General features: G+C 38.4%; 2 protein-coding genes across 2 annotated transcripts; both read right to left on the bottom strand.

The window, feature by feature from the left end:
- Positions 1 to 1,728: 1,728 nt before the first annotated feature.
- On the bottom strand, positions 1,729 to 2,642 carry LOC126766896 (uncharacterized). The gene is made up of 2 exons (XM_050484588.1): positions 2,143 to 2,642; positions 1,729 to 2,054 (listed from the first exon to the last, which is right to left on the bottom strand). The coding sequence occupies exons 1-2, from the start codon at positions 2,420 to 2,422 to the stop codon at positions 1,729 to 1,731; spliced, it is 606 nt and encodes a 201-aa protein (XP_050340545.1). The 5' UTR covers positions 2,423 to 2,642.
- Positions 2,643 to 12,047: 9,405 nt separating this feature from the next.
- LOC126751502 (uncharacterized) lies at positions 12,048 to 12,845 on the bottom strand. The gene is made up of 2 exons (XM_050461819.1): positions 12,498 to 12,845; positions 12,048 to 12,415 (listed from the first exon to the last, which is right to left on the bottom strand). The coding sequence occupies exons 1-2, from the start codon at positions 12,580 to 12,582 to the stop codon at positions 12,147 to 12,149; spliced, it is 354 nt and encodes a 117-aa protein (XP_050317776.1). The 5' UTR covers positions 12,583 to 12,845; the 3' UTR covers positions 12,048 to 12,146.
- Between the last annotated feature and the right edge of the window lie 5,060 nt (positions 12,846 to 17,905).

The raw sequence follows: 17,905 nt of genomic DNA on the forward strand, positions 1-17,905 counted from the left end.
ATGGTGGACGATGCCTTTGATGTCAAAAAAGACAATGAGCATCGTTTTCACTTTGGATTTGCCCATTCTTCCGGTCTTCATCAGCGACATCTTCCCGGCCCTCCAAAAAGGCCTGGTGCCACCGAAACACACCACTTCTTCCTAAAGCAATATCTGGACAAGCCTGCTTGATCGTATCAAACATCTTTGTCGCAGATTTTACCGAGTTTCACATTCGAACGATCGCTGCATTTTCGGCTTGCAACACTCACAGAAATACTTCGCGCGAAAATGTTTGTCCTGACTCCCCAGGTGCTCGGAGGCAAACGATCCGCTCGTTCGTTAGCTAGGAACGCCCTTTACCGGATCCAGTCGGTGCGCGCACGCTCCGAAGTACAGCTGAGGCGGAAGAAAATCAGTCCTATTACTTTCCGGACAAACCCTGCAAGCACAACTTTTAGAAAAATTATATGGTCTACGGCTTACGCCAGTGGTTCTCTTCTGTAAGTCAGGATATAAAAGCGCATGCTTTCTGCAATTCGAATAATAAGTCCTTACCGGACTATATCAATCGACGCAGCTGAAGTATTAGCCAGTATGCCATCCATTGACATCCAGGGAGATGAACTCGAGTGATTGTATCAGCTATCAGTGCCAAAAATTCTATCGGCAAATACAGCGTAAAGAAACAGGAGCATCCAAATGTGTCAGCAGCGGTGGCAATCCTCATCCAAAGGGCGCGAAACATACATACTGATACCGGACATCCACTCGTGGATAGACAACAGATCACATGGGAACTTGGATTTCCATCTGGCCCAAATACTTCGTGAACATTGGTGCTTTAGAAGCTACCTTTCCAGATTCCACTATAACATTAATCCGAACTGTTCGACGTGTACAGAGTAACTATACAGAAGCCTCGCTCTTCAAATATAGGGGAATAATAAAAAACCACACTAGGTGGTAGTTTTACGATAGATAACTTAACGGAGCTCATGTGTCAGTCGACTGAGAAAGCCGTTTGCGAAGCTTTCCAACAGATTACACGTCCGTCAGTCCGCGCAATAGAGGAGACCTAGATGTCATGTCCTTGCCACAATGTAATGCACTTGCGGTGCAACCCTGCGTTAACATATTCTGTGGACATTTGGAAAAGACTTAAGTCTAAAAACAAAATTTTAAAGGAGAGCGAAAAAACACATTTAACTGTTAACAAAACTTTTGTTAATACATATTAAAAAGAAATAGGACCATTACATAAAAGGGTCATGATTTCTTATGATTTTCCAGTTAACTGTCTTCGACTAACCGCATCAGTTTTATTTTAAACCAAGTTTAAATGAAATAAGTGCTTCTTCCAAACTGATTTGAGAAAAAAATATCCGCTGATGTCAGGTAAGAGCATTTACAAAAATCATCTAAGACGAAAAATTTCACAAAATTTTTAACCTATTACGACTTAAGTTCCTTTTTCAAACATTTTAATGACACAAACCAGACTTAAGTGGATAATCTCAAATTCATTTTTCTTCATAAAAGACAAAATATGCAAGTTATTTATGTAGTTTACAATAGAAAACTCATAAGTAAAGATTTAAAAAATTTGCATTTAACAAAAGAATTTTTAAACAATAAAAGAAAATTAACATCAGTAATACAATAAAATAAATAGACACTTCAATACAGATGCATATACGGATATGAACACAAACAAATATATATTTTTGAATTTTATTAATTAAATTTTTAGAGATTTTCTTCAATTTCATCCAAATCTGAATCTATTTCAACCACGGATTCTCCTTCAACTTTAAGATTTCGGTAAAAACTGTGCAGCTCTGGGTTGACCAACGGCAACATATCTAGCAAATCGCGTTTTTTGTTTGCAGGAATAGGGAGAGGACCCGTATAAGTATTTGCAAGCTCATAGTTTTGATCTCTTTTACGCCGTGCTTTTATGTTTAATTCCTTAAATGGATCGTCCAAGCCAAGAGAATATTTGTAGCGTATCAGTCCAGACTCCTTTTTCACATACCGCAACCACCTTACAAACTTCCACTCAAACTTCTCACCTAAAAAATTGTAAGAAATAATAATTTTTAAATAAGAAATAAGCAAAATACTAATATTAATACTATTACTTATAAGTAAAATACTAACCTTCGGTGTTATTGTTTCTCCAGGTATATTTGTCTTTCATGAATGCATTGAAATTGTAGAATTCTTCTTGCTTCATTTCCTGAGTAATATACATTTTGATTGTAGCAGCAATTAAATTTGACCGGTCATGGGGATGTTGAATAGAAACAGAAGTGTATTTCTTTTTCTTTTCTATCTGTGCGTGAACTGTATCACATTCTAGATGGGTATGACCAGCAACCAGAATCTTGTGATCAGTTGTTTCAATTGTGGGATGATCTTCCAACACCTTTGCAAACATAGCACAAACATACGGGTTACGATTTTAACCAGTGCATGAATCACTGTATAAAATGACATGCTTTACGTCATTAGATAAGCTTGCGAGGCACTTATAAATGCAAGAGCCGATGTCATTAGCTCCGCGCTTCGCAATGGCTTCATGCCAAATGTAGCAGTTGGCCTTGTTAGTGGCACCATCATGAATAGTTAAGTTGAAGGTCCACAAGGGACGTTTATAAAAAAACATTGAAGCCTTCAAATAAGGCGTTGGCAGACACTGCTGCAGGTCGAAAGAAAACATTTTCACAGACTTATCTTGACGGGAGAGTTCTTTGTCCCTTTTCTTACAGTCATATGCGAAATCAGCAGCATCATGGTGGTTTTTTAATTGTAAAGTAATCTCAGATTTTTCCTCCATATTCTCAGTGTTTTTATTTTTTCTTTCAATGTTTCGCATTGGGTACATAAATCAAGCTGGGGTTTTTTTAAATTTAATGTCTAAACTTTTAAATATTTCCTGAAATTTTGATTCTGACACCGGATTAGAAATATTTTCTTTATACAATCTATAGAGTGATGCCTGATTAAATCCTCGTTGGAAATAGATCTTGGTAGTATGATGCCGACTGTAATGGCTTTCATATTTTGGTATAGAGTTTATAAAGTTCAAAACTTCGTTATGCTTCTCAACCGTAAGCTTGTTGCTTGGAGCACTCCATCCGCGGCGGTCATTAGGAGGGACTCCGCAGTATTCCGGTTGTGTTTTGTACATACAAATAGTTTTGATTCTCTGTTCTGTTTCGCCATACAATTGAAGGAAACATTTCTTGCAAACTTTGGTGTTTTCGCAATTAGTTTCGAAATGGTAAATAAAAACGTACTCTCTTTTGTTCGGGTTATCTAAGGTGGCAGTTTTTTTGTGCTGAACGTCAATTAGGCTTGATAGTATTTGCCGACGTGAGTTATAGTCCCTATTCCAATAACTTTTAAAGAGGATGGTTTGTTCTTCGAAGCAAATTTTTGTTTTGCATTTCATTCTACATTCCCCCAGAACTTGTATATTTGTGTAATAACTGCAGTTTTTTCTAGACTTTTTGTATTCCTTGTTTAAATTTCTACCTGGCTTTTTAGTTTGTTTTGGTGATTTATTAGGAGTAGAAAAAAGCTCGGCCTCATTCAAACCAGGTGAGACAAAATTATTGATGTTCTCTTCTAATACATTTGCCATAATTTGTATGCTTTCAGTGGTGGCATTCAGCTCAGAACTTTCAGTTGAAGGTACAAAATCTTGAGTCTAAAAAATCGCATGAAACACGTCTTCTTCAGACTCGCTTTGACTTGTAAATTCAACAGAAACCTTGCGTTGTTGCGACTCAGAACGAACACGTGATGTGCTAACTTCAAAAGAAAGTAGGGTTAAATCACAGTCCGTAACTCGCATTTGCCGATCTGCCAATAAACTTTCAGAGGTTGTTTTCTTGCCATATTTGTAAGAATCTGTCCCCTTTTCATTGTAAAAATAACTTATTTGGCAAACTTTTTGTTATATTTGCATTTAAAAAAAAACACCTAAGTTCAATAAAAATACCCGCAGACTTAGCCTTTCTGTTCGGAAAATGTCAGAAAATGCTCTCAGCAGGACATAAGACGTGTTAACACGGCGAGAGTTGATCATAACATAATTTCTAAAATGAACTGAACTCCTTTTATATTGGTATTATTTCAAGTTCTGCCCGAGGAAAAAGCACTTACACCGAGTTAAGTTCTTTTTCCAAAAGCAAAATAAAAAATAAAGTGTCACATCAAGTTGACTTAAGATGGTTTTCTAAACGATAGTTAGAGGTTTATTTAGAATGTTTTTTCTCTTTTCTATCTTATCTGACTTAAGTTGTTTTCGCAAATGCACTAGGAAAAAATATCGACTTAAGATGCTTTTTCAAAATTCATATCTCCGTCGCTAATCACGCTATCAGTACGCCGATAAGACAGAAATGACCGTTATGAAAATGTGCTTCTGTGATCAAGAAATTGGAAAATTTACTTATCTCGACTTAAGCGGGTTTTCCAAAAGTCCACAGATATCTTCTGAAGATGCGCGATTGTAATGTTAATTTTTTTGTGGTGATTATAGTAACCCCTTGATTGGAAAAGAGGCCAAGAAGTACCATTTCAATTATATAAGATTATAATTTATTTCAAGTTTTTGATTTTAAAATCAATAAAGTAATTTCTGTATTTTAAATTTTGTCAGTACCTATTTGGTCATTTGCCGATTCATATAAGTCAAACTGGTCTGAAATGTGTAAAATAAAATTTGGTAGCTTCAAAGATAGAGATTGTACTACTTTATCGAGGTATTCGTAGACTCTCTTGTACTGAGAGTACTCTCTTGTCCTCTCTTCCGCTTACTCACTCAGTTGTTGCTTCCACAAGCAAAATTTTCGACATGAGGGCAATGATCGCATACACCTAACAGGTAAATAGCGAGTCAAAGATGATTATAGCACTTGCAAACGTACAAGCTGTAGATAATAAGCGGGGCAGCATGTCTGAAGAAGCGAACTTGGAAACATTCCCCAGTAGAAAACAGTTTCGGGTACCTGTAATCTTTGCTGACGCTCATTGTATATTCAGCTTGAGCACTAAGCTAGTTAAACGCTAAAATGCATAGAATATAATAGGCTAAGGCCTCCCTGTTGCAAAGCTCCCGGGAAGAGTATTCAATGCTCAATTTGCGCTACCTATTGTTCCAGAGCACAAAAACATAGGAAACAAATGTGAAATGAAATGGATTTTCAGCTCGTTTTTCAATGTCTCGCGTTTTTTTTTGTAAGCGAACGTTTTTGTTGTCATTGTCTTAAACCATGACAATGTGGTGTATTGTGCTTTGTTATTTTTCCACCTCCACCTCCAACGTTGGATAATCAGTGGCGATACAAAACTGTGAACTTAATATGCTGAACATCATTCAAATGCTCATTTCGATTGTTTATTGTGTCGAATGATTGCTTCTTTTATGAGTATTGCAGCGCCATTGAACAACACACACACATACAAATATACAAACATGCATACAAACAGAGTTCTGCTTGGCTGTTTGGACGAGAACAAGTCATTTGCCCACTGTAGCAGAGCAAATCTCATTGCAGCCAATGGAGCGTTTCGGCACCGTTTCGTTCGAGGCAACCGAAATGCTTATATGTATAGAGTACCTATGTGTGTATGTATGTAAGAAGGTGCATGTTTGCAGGGGGTTGTGCATGTATGGTGGTGCGCATGTATGTGCCCAACAACGGGCCGAACGTGATGTTGGTTACAAGCGGTAAGCGTTCTGTATACAATTACAATCAGTGCCGACATAGAGAGTGTTGCCTCGGCATTCAAAGCATTCCCAGTTGACCTATGCAAGCGCACAAAAGGCATCAGCGTAATATGCACACATGCACACACACATACACATAAACAGACAACTACCCACGGAACAGCGTTGTTCGTCGTTCATTGATCGTAAGTACGTTGCTGCATGCGCACATATCCATACATACATAGACGAACACACACTCACAATGTGGGGTCATGTCTTAGTATCGCTGACCGGTGAGGCGCAACCGAAATGTTTGTGTGCGGTGAATTGAATTGCAATGCATTCGATTCGATTGCAATGGTTGTGAAATTTGTTGCCCGAAATGGATCACATACACACACATCGAGGCAGACGAGCAGCAAAGCACGTGCAACAGTCGTCATTTGGCATTATTTTTAACTTTGTCACAAAATTTTGTTCCTTGAGCGGTGACGCTCGCACTTAAACGCCACCTTGCTTGCGCTCAATTGGCTGCTCTGTGGCTCGGTTCGGTGTTTTCGGTGCGTTCGATGAGCATATTTATGTTTGCATTTGTCGTTGCCATCGTTCAAAGCCACACTTTATGCCAGTTGAGTGTCACTTATGTCAATGGCTTACGCTGAGCGCAGCGAGATCTGATTTTATGCAGCGCTAAGAAAAATTAGCATATAAATAACTTCTCAAGTTAAATGTATTACTTTGACACTTTGCCATGTCCGCACACACTCTTCTACACATATTTGCTTATAGTTTAATGAAACACTGTCAGCGGTGAAGTAAATCGATCAAAACTGCAGACAATTTTCGGCTTGATACGGAGTACCCGCGACGTCTCATCCTTGCATGCTTAGGAAAATCATACCGTTAGTTGCCAGCAAAAAAGTAATATCGACGAGAGTCTTGAAAAGGTTTGGAAGGAAAGCTGAATTAAGTACGTACACGTGTTTATATAAGTGAAGCAGTAAACGAGTAAATCAATCCATTCTAAGGAGGGAACGAGAGCCTAATTCCACCTTGAATGCTCGAAAACTGCTTAACTGTGTAACATAATGGCAAGAGAAGATTAAAATCTATTCCTACATAAAGAGGTGCGGTATGCAATAAACAGCTGATTCGCATTTAAGTTGAATCCGATGACTGATCCAAGTCGACAATTTACCAGATCGTTACGTAGAGGCTCTCTAATATAGTTATTCAAGTTTTCTTAGCTCTAGTAGCAGAACCATAATCATTGAGCGCGAATTTGGACTTCCACCTTCTTAATTTAATGTACAAACATTCTTTGTTGGTATACTCTTCCGGTTAAGCAGTGAGTCTTTACACTTATTTTTATTTTTCGTTTCTCCAACCTTTTCTTATAAAACAGCAAATAATTTAAAAAAATTTAACAGTTGCTCAATATATCGACATTTATCGCACGAAAGCTAGAAACATGACTGCCAGGTTTCAAAATTTGGATCGGATTTTATAACTAATCATAGAAATACCTTAGATACTCTTATAATATATGTAAATTGTTTATAGATATCATCAGTTATAGTATATTATATATAAAAGAAAGTGACGTTAGTTACTACGCTTATAACTGGAGAACGCCTGGACCAATTTTGCCAATTCTTTTTTTAAAATGTTCGTTGAGGCTCAAGGATGGTTTTTATGGCGAAAAAAGTTTGAATAATTGCCAGAAAACCCCTAAAAAGAGCCCTTTTCTTTTTCCCATACAAACGAATGGATGCTGTTAGTAACGCTAATGCTCGAGAACAGCTGAACCAATCTTGATGAAATTTTCAGAGGTTGTTCGCTGTAGATCGAGGATAGTTTAGAAATAAATAAACCGTATGCTTTTCGTGAGGAAAAGTCGGAAAGTTGGACAATTCCAAAAAAATAAATAAAAATTTTTCAACATTTTTTCCTTTTGTTTTTCAATTGTCAAATTTGTCGTTTGCTTTATTTATTGTGGTTATTCAAAAAAAAATTATTGAAATTTATTCCGTGAAAACGTTATGTGTGTTTCACACAAAGTGCTCAATTACAGATTGAAATTTGTTACGATGCCCCGAAGAGGTCGCGTTCGTTTTGGCATCAACATAAGTATGTATATTGACAGCTCATGGAACATGACCGCGTATTCCCAGGATGCGATGACATATGAATGAAATTATGGATCACGGGCAATCAGCAAGCGATCGTCACGATGTCAGAGAACGACTTTACAAACAACAGTGGCGATGTTTTGTAAACTTTATCTTAAAGCAACGTATATGTGGTGCTGTTAGAGGCTGGATGTACTCTGTTGAGTGGCAAAAGAGAGGTTTGCCGCACGCACATATTCTTCTTTGGATGGTGGATGGTGGTTACACCAAATCAAATTGATGAAATCATTTCTGCGAAAATTCTCTCCATAGATAGAAGCAGAATTATACGAAACCAATATGGTTCATGTACCTTACGGACAGCACAATACCACTTCGGTTTGTATGTCTGACAATAAATGTACGAAACACTATCCAGGTGCTTTTCTTTCGGAAACACAAACTAGAAATGATGGATATCCAATGTATCAGCGTCGCTCACCAGATGACAATGGCAGAACATTTAGCATTCAATTCAGAGGCGTGAATATCGAAGTTAACAACACATCGAAGTCGACAACATATGGATCGTACCATATTCGCCACTCTTATCTAATTCACATTCAAAAGTCATGTCAATGTTGCGTATTGCTGTTTGGTGGAATCGATAAAATTCGTGTGTAAATACGTCACCAAAGGAAGCAATATGGCGGTTACTGATCTTGAACGATACGGTCGATACGTGAACTGCAATAAAGCGCTTTGTATGATATTTACTTTTGCGGTTCATGAACGTTTTCCGACTGTTGTGCGTCTCGCAGTTAATTTGGAGAATGACCAAATAGTCTATTTCAACACAGAGAATACAGTACAAACAGAGAAAACACCCCCAGCAACAAAATTAACATTTAGGAGTTTTTTCTCAACTTTCGTCAGTGAACCGTTTGCGAGAACTTGCTCCATTCGGAAAAATCTTGATATTATACATACAATTACAATTACAATTGCTGGAACATGATATTCACTGGAATGAAGTTAGCACACTTTTCGCGATGATCAGCCATCAAATTAGCGTCAATTATGGAATACGAACAAAAATGACATTGCCGAAGACATTTTACATCGTATTCGCTAAGAATTGGAAATGGGTAAATTCCGGTTGATACTTCCGGTAGTTTGATATCAATTCCTTCTTCCCTTTACCAATTCACCAAAGATGAACTCATCACGAATATTCGGACATTGGACAAATTATCGTAACTACAATTCCTTAAGTGCACGCGCAATGTTAGCGGCCAAAAATTCCGATGTTGTTGACTTAAACTGGAAGATTCAAAGTCAAATTCCGGGAGACTTGATCGATCGTGGAATTTCTAAATTCTTTGAATAGGCTTGGTATGCCACCGCATCATTTGCGTCTCAAAGTTGGATCTGTCGTTATTATGTTCCACAATATTCAGGCGCCGAAACTGTGTAATGGAACCTGACTGATTGTGACGCAGCTATCGAATACAAAGGGGCAGAATCCTTGATTCTACGAATTCCTCTGAGTTCTAACGATTTGCCATTTCAGTTCAAACGTATTCAGTTTCCAGTTAAAATTGCATTTGAGACACAAGGATAGTCGCATAGTGTATGGTATACATTTGGAAATGCTATGTTTTTCACTCTTCCAGATGTACGTGGCCTGCATACGAGTTGGAAAACCATCTTTTCTATAGTACACCGGAACAGAAACCAAAAAATATTGTTTATCAAGCTCCGATACATTGAAAAAAAGTGAAATGATAAATTCAACTTTTTCATTTCTAAACACATAATTTCACGCAGGACAACGACTGCGGGGTCAGCTAGTATTATATATATGTAACTCTTGTTTAAGCTGGCACTTCACACGCTCATGCATCTGGTCAGTGCTTCGCGGGCTTCGTAGTAGGCAACTTTCTTATGTATAACACTTACGTCACACGCCTGTCCACTAACTTTTAATAATGATTTCAAGGCGAGATTTAGATCTGGCATCATCTCCACACATAGACCAGTTGTAGTGAGAGCTACTTTGATACTACTTATCAAAGAACTGATGTTCAAGTCTAGTTTGTTCGATCCCGGGACATTACTTCCACACAAACTGCCCGGTATACTTGGCTCCGGTATGAGCGGTCGTTTCGCCAAGATGACAGGGTGCAAAGGATTGCCATGACAATTGAAACCGTGCTTACTTTCATCTTAGACCACGCGAAGAAATAACTATTGATTTGTAAATGCTTCACTAGTGAAAATGGATTTGGCTTGTGTGCACTATAAATAGGTAAGCCCTGTTATAGAAATTCATTACTCGTCGTCGGAAAATTTAGATTCCCTTTAGAGGGCAACCATTTTTATTACTTGCGCACAAACATCCACGCGCATATAATTTACAATATTTGTACCTGCGCCTATTGAAATTATTCAAATAATTAGGCAAAGTTATGGCATTGTCGTTATTTATTACAAATTTTATGATTTTAAGACCTGCTTTCAAATAAAAAAAAACTAATTTAGAAACGCTTTCTACGTGTTCGGGTGTAATTAGCTAATTTAAACTCCATAAAGTTGCCACAATAATCTATTAAGTAAAGTAGTCGAATATTTATTAAGTGCTAATACTGGATCAGTTTCTACATATTTATGTACGGTGTGTTCACTTACTAAGCGAACGCCTACGGAATACTCATTGAAGGAACAAAATGATTTTGAAGCAATTTATAATTGTTAAGCAGTGTGAGGAATTTGCTTGACCGTTGAGGTATTTTTTACATTCGTTATAGAAGCATTCACACTCTGTCTTACTTGTTTGTTATATTTCTAGTCGCACATATACCTATGATACGAGTATCGGTTCACTACAGCATATAGTTGCATCGATAAAATTGACAATGCAGATTTAAAGAAAAAAGAACAAAAAAACACTTTTGATCCATATACTTTCCTTTAGTAATATTTATTGGTTAACTGAATGGTATTTTTATCAATATTATACGCTATGCAGACACTACACTTATAGCCGATAGCTTGATGGGATTACAAGAACTTGTAAACCGAGTTAACTTAGGTAGTACATTTACATAAACAAGATGAAGTGCAAGTACATAGTTATTAGTATGACACATACCTCATGGTTAACAATATGCCCATCGAAAGAGTTAAAAATTTCAAGTAACTTTTCTCATCAAAATACGTTTTTTAAAATGCTTTGTTTGGTCAGTGCTTCTCTATGCGATGGAAACGTGGGCTCTAAAAATCACAGATATCAACAAGTTAGAGTCCTTCGAGCTATGGCTTATTAGAAGAGTCCTAAAAATCCAATGGACAGATAGAGTTACAAACACTGAAGTTTTGAGAAGAGTGAACCGCAATATAGAGTTGTTAAAGACAATAAAACAAAGAAAAGCAGCCTACCTAGGACATATTATGAGGTACTCCAAATATGAGCTCTTACAATTAATTATCCAAGAAAAAATTGAAGAAAAACGGGGCATTGGCCGTAAACAACTTTCGTGGCTTCGAACATTCGACAATGGACAGGAATCCAGAACGTTGGCAACCCTATAGATGTGGCGAGAGATAGAGAGAAATATCCAACAACGAGTCGATTTTATTAAATTTTGAGGCAATGGCGTCAACTTTAAGAACGCTACATCGAATTTAAGGTCGTCATAGTCGTCCTGTCAGATCAACAATTGAGTGTCTAGTTAAAAAATTTGAATCCACAGGCATAGTACAAAATGTTCCCGTGCCAGTGAGACAAAGAAGTGCCCATCTTCCGTGATGATCAACACCAGCACGTTACTGTGAATGGGGATGGCTACCGCTGAATGATAACCGAATATTTTGGTCCAAATTTGATGATATGAACTTGGACAATATGTGGTTCAAATAGGACGGCAAATGGTGACCGTGTTATCTCACGAAATAGCCTCGCCGTGCAATTTTACGCCGTTAGACTATTTCCTGTGCGGCTACGTCAAGTCTATAGTCTATGCAAACAACCCAGGGACGATTGATGAACTTCGTACGAATATCGAGCAACTTTACTTTACTTCAAAATCAAAATCAAAATCAAAAATTCCTTTATGAGCATAAGTCGAGATTTTGGGGTTGTTTGGCAAATTGCAAAATTGGATTTTCGTTCTACTCGACAACATCTACAAGAAAATAATTTTAATTCCCAGATATTCACACTTAACTCTTGTTTGTAGCGCTGTGTTTGTATATGTTTATTTAGTGTCATTTGAGTGACGAACATTTTACGGTTAAGCGCATCTACATCTATGCAATGGGCTTATTTAGGACGATAAAACACTAATAAATGTGCCGAGTGCATCGTTGTAAGCAGCTTTTTTGAAATCGACATCATTAACTGTGGCTGCAACTTTCAGCGATGTTATTGCGGCATAAATATGGTGTTTCTGTGCGTCAGGTAAACCGTTTATGTAAAGAGTGCTCTGCAAGTTCATCAGCAAAGCAGTGTTAGCTTTGTCCTGCTCCACTCTCTGAAGTTTTTCAAAATGCTTTTTTTGTTTTGCGTCTTCCTGCGCTTTCCATTTCGGATAATCTGTGGTAAGAAATCGACGTTAATTTCAGGTATAAAAATGTATATAATTAATATGTTGATTTAATGGAAGGGTAAAATTTACCTAATACTGTATTATTCCTTGCTTCTGCTGGATAGGAGTATAGGTACAAAGCTACCGAAAGTGCGGCGACGGTTGCCTTATTCATTGCCGTATTCCGTAGTCGGTTCGAGAAACGCAAGCCTCTAAGTGCGAGTCGTTTTCTTTAAGTACTCGCAGGTTCGCACTGGTGTTTTACTTGTACGCCATTCTAATGAAATATGTATGTAACTCTGTATGTTAGCTGAATAATAAATTGATGTGCTGACGTAAATGGTTTGTTATCGCTGAACAAACTTAGAATTATTGGAAAATGCAACATTTTTAATTGCTTCCTGTAACCGAACTCAGCAAATGAGTTGTCATGAGAGTATTTCGCTCTGGACTGCAAAAAAAACTAATTTGTTGAACCTAAGACTTAGTATTAATTTGTGCAAATTTTAATTTCAAAAACATCGAAACTATATTCATGCAAGTTGTGAAAACGTTTCTCGCAAAAAGTTTGCAAAGAAGTTGCGATCACTCCTTCGATTTTAGTTTGCGTTTAATTATCCAAGTTGTTGTTGACGCTGGCAATGTGAGTTCATAAGTGGTTTTTGAGTAGGTATCCCGCAGTAAAGCAAGGTCTACATCCAGCTTACATCCATAATTACCTTAGCGCAGTTGAAGTAGTTAGAAAAATTCAGAATCATACTGATTTTGGTGATTATTGGTGAGTTTATTTTATTTATTACATATTTTTTTACTTATTTCTAGAATAAATTAAAAAACTGTAAGTCCGAGGCGTAAAAATTCAAATTTGCAATATTTCCATTAAATTAGGTTAGGTTAAACTGGTAGGCAATAGGCCATGCATAGACCAGTTTTGGTTCTTTGCGATACCGGATGGAGTTCACTCCCTTGGTACAAGAGAAGTAGTCATCCTTTGGAATACCTGCGTTTGATGCAAATTTTGGCAGACTCTACGGGCTCACTAATGATGCTCCATTGTTTTCCTCGTACCCTGCTCTAAACATTTCCTGCAGTCTTCTGTATCTGTTAGCCCCATTCTGCGGGCGTGTGCCGCCACCAAATAGTGAACAGTTACTATTCCGATCAATTTCGTACAGTTCCTTCTTGAGTGTCAATAGGAATTTTTGACTTTTGCAGTCTTGCAGGTAGCTCGTTCCATCGTGTTTTGTTTTTCTTTACCATACTTCTGTAGAGATCGTTTTATAGACAATGCTTGAGTTTCCCAATGTTTATCACGTTTTCAGATGTTAGCCGCACACAATTATCGTCCACTATTTCGTTGCCCTCGATGGCTTTGTGATCTGGCCCAAGTAGTCAGTGTTTTCCCAACCGCCATTGCCCATTGCGTTATGCCCGAAGGTCCTATATGTAAATTCCTCTGCAGCCGGTAGTCATCTCGCCGATTTTGCTGCGCAGATTTCAGCGAATAGGTCTATAGGTGGCAGGTTTAGTATCAGTCGCCGCTGTTTTTCTTAAAGACCCCGTTATCACCTACCCGTTATTAAAATAGCAATGTCTTTTAGCCATGGTATGGATAGACAGAGTGCATTCTGTAGCATTGCGCCATTGAATTAAGTAACGAACTTTTTCCTGTCATATTAAACAAATACATTTGTAAGTAAAAAAAAAACAGTGTTTTTGCTCCAAAGATATTTTCTTAACTGACTAACTCACGCACATATACACTCATTTTAAATGAATAACTGTAAATAAATGTAATGTGGGCCTTCGTGGTTGTTCGGAAATGGTCGTTATTTAATAGCGCCATAGCAGTAGTATATCACATTCAAGGACAAGTAACTGATTAAGCTCAGCACGGCAAACGCACAGTGGGCCAGTGCTGAGCTCTGAGAATTAAATACCACCGAAATTATCTACTGCTGCGGAGGAGGGAAGCAAGAAAAAAATAAATAAAAATAAATAAGAAATTAAAGTAAATCTACAATTTATGTTTGGTTGATGTCCAGAAGAATCATCCCATAATTGATGTGCTCCTTCAAACTTAACTGAAGTGCAAACTATTTGCGAAGATTATTTGTTTTCATTTAGAGTTGTGATGGTTGCCTTGCGATAGTGTGCAATCAATTCATTGAAGTGATCTACCACTTGTGTGCCACAAAATTGAACAACCATTTTAAACTGACACATACATACAACGCCGTAATAGCTTGGCAATAGCCATGTGGTGTGAGCGTGTCAATGTGTCACAGGAAAGTGACACGCTATTTCATGTATTCCAATATCTCGCAATCAAACACATGTACTGTGTATTCATTTAAACACACACATACATACATACACACGCACCCAAGTGCCCAATGCGGTCTTGCCGGCTGACCTGTGTACGCCTTCGTCATTTAACTAACATACAGAGGAGGCGAGTAACTTGCACATGCTCTCAGAAGTAAGTAAACCACCACCACACACACACACACACAGAGGCAGAGGCATCGATATTGTGGTAGGGCAGACATGCAATCACACAATGACAACGTGTATTTTCTTAATTGCTTTTTGGCAATAATGGGCAATCATTTTGTTCTCGTATTTGGTCTCGACGAACAAAAAAGCGAAACATAAAAGGCCAAGGGGCGAAAAGCAAGTGAGATATGCACACAGTGCTTACACGTCCATACAAACATGGAATTTAAAGTCACAACAGAGGGCATGCAACCGTTTCTATATTCGCACATAGCACACTTCGGAAAGTACGAGTTCGTAAGCATTGAGTGGTTTACTGTATGATTGGTTGGTTGATTTCGGAGTTTGACATTACCTTCAGAGCACTCAATTAGCTTGTGAGCCTCGCTTCAATAACATAAGTACCTTGTATTGCTGCAAATTGTTGCATATCTCCAGTTCATAGGTAATTACATTGCAGGCAAGCGGAAGTGAGTGCAGTTAAAGGTCAGAAACACTAGGGTGGTCCATTAAACAACTATTCCGTTGTAGAAAATTGTTGATCACATAGTTGGTTTTAGATGTGGGGGAACTACAAAGTCATTGGAGCCATGTCAGGACAGTATCGTTCATGGCTAAACAAATTCGCTCAAGCCATCCTTAATCGCCACCAAGAGGAAGATGATTTTTCATCAAAAATAATCATGAGTGATGAGTCCCATTTCCATCTTAGCGGGTACGTAAATATTTCCGCTTCTGCGGCACTGAAAATCCGCGTGTAACCCACGAAGAGCTATTACACCCGCTCAAAGTCACTGTATGGTGTGCTGTTTTCGCTGGAGGATTCATCGGACATTTTTTCTTCGAAGACGTCGCGGGCCAAACGGTTACTGTGAGTGGTGAGCGCTACAGAGCAATGATCAACGAGTTCGTTTTGCCACAACTTGATGAATTGGGATTGGAAAACATGTGGTTCCAACAGGACACAACGGCACACACTGTACGTGCCACAACCGATATACTGAAGGATGCATTCACAGGGCGCCTAATCTCCCGTTTTGGCGATTTGCACTGGCCAGCAAGATCGCCTGATTTGACCGCTCCAGACTTCTTTTTGTGGTTCTTTTTGAAGTCGCGGGTTTATGTCAACAAGCCTCAAACTCTTGCAGCCTTTAAAGACAATATCCGTCAAGAATGTGAGGACCTATTGCCCGAAATACTGGCCAAAGTGACGGAAAATGCCATAAAAAGGTTATTTTTGTAACAGAAGAATCGTTCAAAATATATTGACTCTCAAGGCAATTAGTGAAACATCAAAAGATAATTTATATCTCTCACGAAGTGTGTGAATACATGTGTTTAAAAGGAATGAAGTTTCCTAGAGATATATGTAGCTGTCAAACCAGCTGTCAGTTATCAAAACTCCTGGGCATTTGCTTGTTTTTGACGTCAACTTACAGAGCACTAGTGGGTCCAAGTCTCAAAGTGTCAGTGTTCATGAGCATGTTTCCAAACATTTTTCAAGCAGAGGTCTAAGCCACTAGCAGGTGCGCTGAAATCATTCTAGGGAGGAACTATCATGGGCAACAATTATTCATTCTCAGTGATAGGAGAGTATAAAAGTGCTTGACAGGGCTGACACTATGAACAATATACCACTAGCTTGGATTCTTGAACACAGAGGATTCAATGGAAACGAGTTAGCCGATCTCCTAGCGAAAGAAGGTGCTGGGACCAGTCCCATAGGAACCGAAGTGTTCTTTGCTGTGGGATCCCACTAATTATCGGAGGAGCCACGTAAAGAGGAGCAGACCAATAGATAAAGTCACTGGCAACAAGTGGTGGGTTTTGACGGGCAAGCATATTTCTTGGAGAGTATGATACAAAACAGTTGAAGAAACTAATCGTTCTTCCCAGAGACAAGTTAAGGCAGCTTGTGGGATTTTATTCAGGTCACTACAGGCTGCGGGTTTGCTGCAGCAGTACCCTGCACGGATCAATGTCGCTTTTGCGACCAAAGAGCAGAGTCACCAGTGCACGTACTCCTGGATTGCTTGGCAATAGCAAGAAGAAGGAGTCAGACAATTGGACAACTAAATCCGGTGAGAGAACACTTTAAAACCATTAACCCAAGAGCTTTAATAAGTCTCTTTGATATAACTGGGTTAAACGAAGTGTTCTTATAACAAGAGAAAGCATAACAGACCCCCGGTAGCAGCGCATTCCTTAAATTTCATTCCAATCTAATCTACAGACGTATTGTTCGTATTGCAATGGACGCCACTCTACATACGTATATCCAAACCGAAACTGTTCAGCTCCAATAACGATGAGAAAACGTCAAAAAAGAGAGAAAAGACGGTTCGAAAGTGTGTCTTGTTTGTGAATGGCGATGTTGTGAAGTGCTGAAAAGTTCTGGTTTATTTTGCCATTGTCAAAGTCACAAATGCAGTGAAGTGATAACAATTCACTCTCAGTAAAAAATAACAGTTATACTGCCATCAAAATATTAGAAGATTCGTGACTATTCACATTCCTCTTATAAAGGGTGATCCATTTCGAGGTTAGCTACTTTTTTTCAAAGAAGAAATACAGAAACTTCAAATTTAATGGGCAATGTTTATTATTATTCGAAATAACATTATTTGCCATTTATTTTTTGAAGAATTCTCTTTCGAATGTTGCCCGCGGCTACGTTAAGACGGTTACGTTCTCATTGACATCATTTTTGAAAACTATGGAACGATGATTCCTCCGGCCCACAAACCACTCCAAACCGTTTTTTTTTCTGAATGAAATGACAGCTCTTGAATCTCTTCAGATAGCTCTTTGTCCCTAACGCGGCAATTTCACGTGTTTACATACCCAAATTGGGCTCAAAAACATCGGATCTTCTTGGAAACTTTTCAAGAGCCCATAGAGCGAAGCGATGTCGCTTGGGAAGGTGGAGCGGCTTCAGTTTTTACACAAGCTGCAGTTTGTACGCTTTCAATTTAGGATCTCGACGAAAAATGCGCAAT

The sequence above is a fragment of the Bactrocera neohumeralis genome, chromosome 2 (assembly GCF_024586455.1).
Source record: "Bactrocera neohumeralis isolate Rockhampton chromosome 2, APGP_CSIRO_Bneo_wtdbg2-racon-allhic-juicebox.fasta_v2, whole genome shotgun sequence".
Lineage (NCBI taxonomy): Eukaryota > Metazoa > Arthropoda > Insecta > Diptera > Tephritidae > Bactrocera > Bactrocera neohumeralis.

What these genes read in the sequence shown, in the direction of transcription:
- LOC126766896 (XM_050484588.1), bottom strand. Translation starts at nt 2,422, where the DNA reads ATGTTTGCAAAGGTGTTGGAAGATCATCCCACAATTGAAACAACTGAT. An exon ending in GAGAAACAATAACACCGAAG is followed by an intron (nt 2,055 to 2,142) that starts GTTAGTATTTTA and finishes ACAATTTTTTAG; the next exon opens with GTGAGAAGTTTGAGTGGAAG.
- LOC126751502 (XM_050461819.1), bottom strand. Translation starts at nt 12,582, where the DNA reads ATGAATAAGGCAACCGTCGCCGCACTTTCGGTAGCTTTGTACCTATAC. An exon ending in AAGGAATAATACAGTATTAG is followed by an intron (nt 12,416 to 12,497) that starts GTAAATTTTACC and finishes TTCTTACCACAG; the next exon opens with ATTATCCGAAATGGAAAGCG.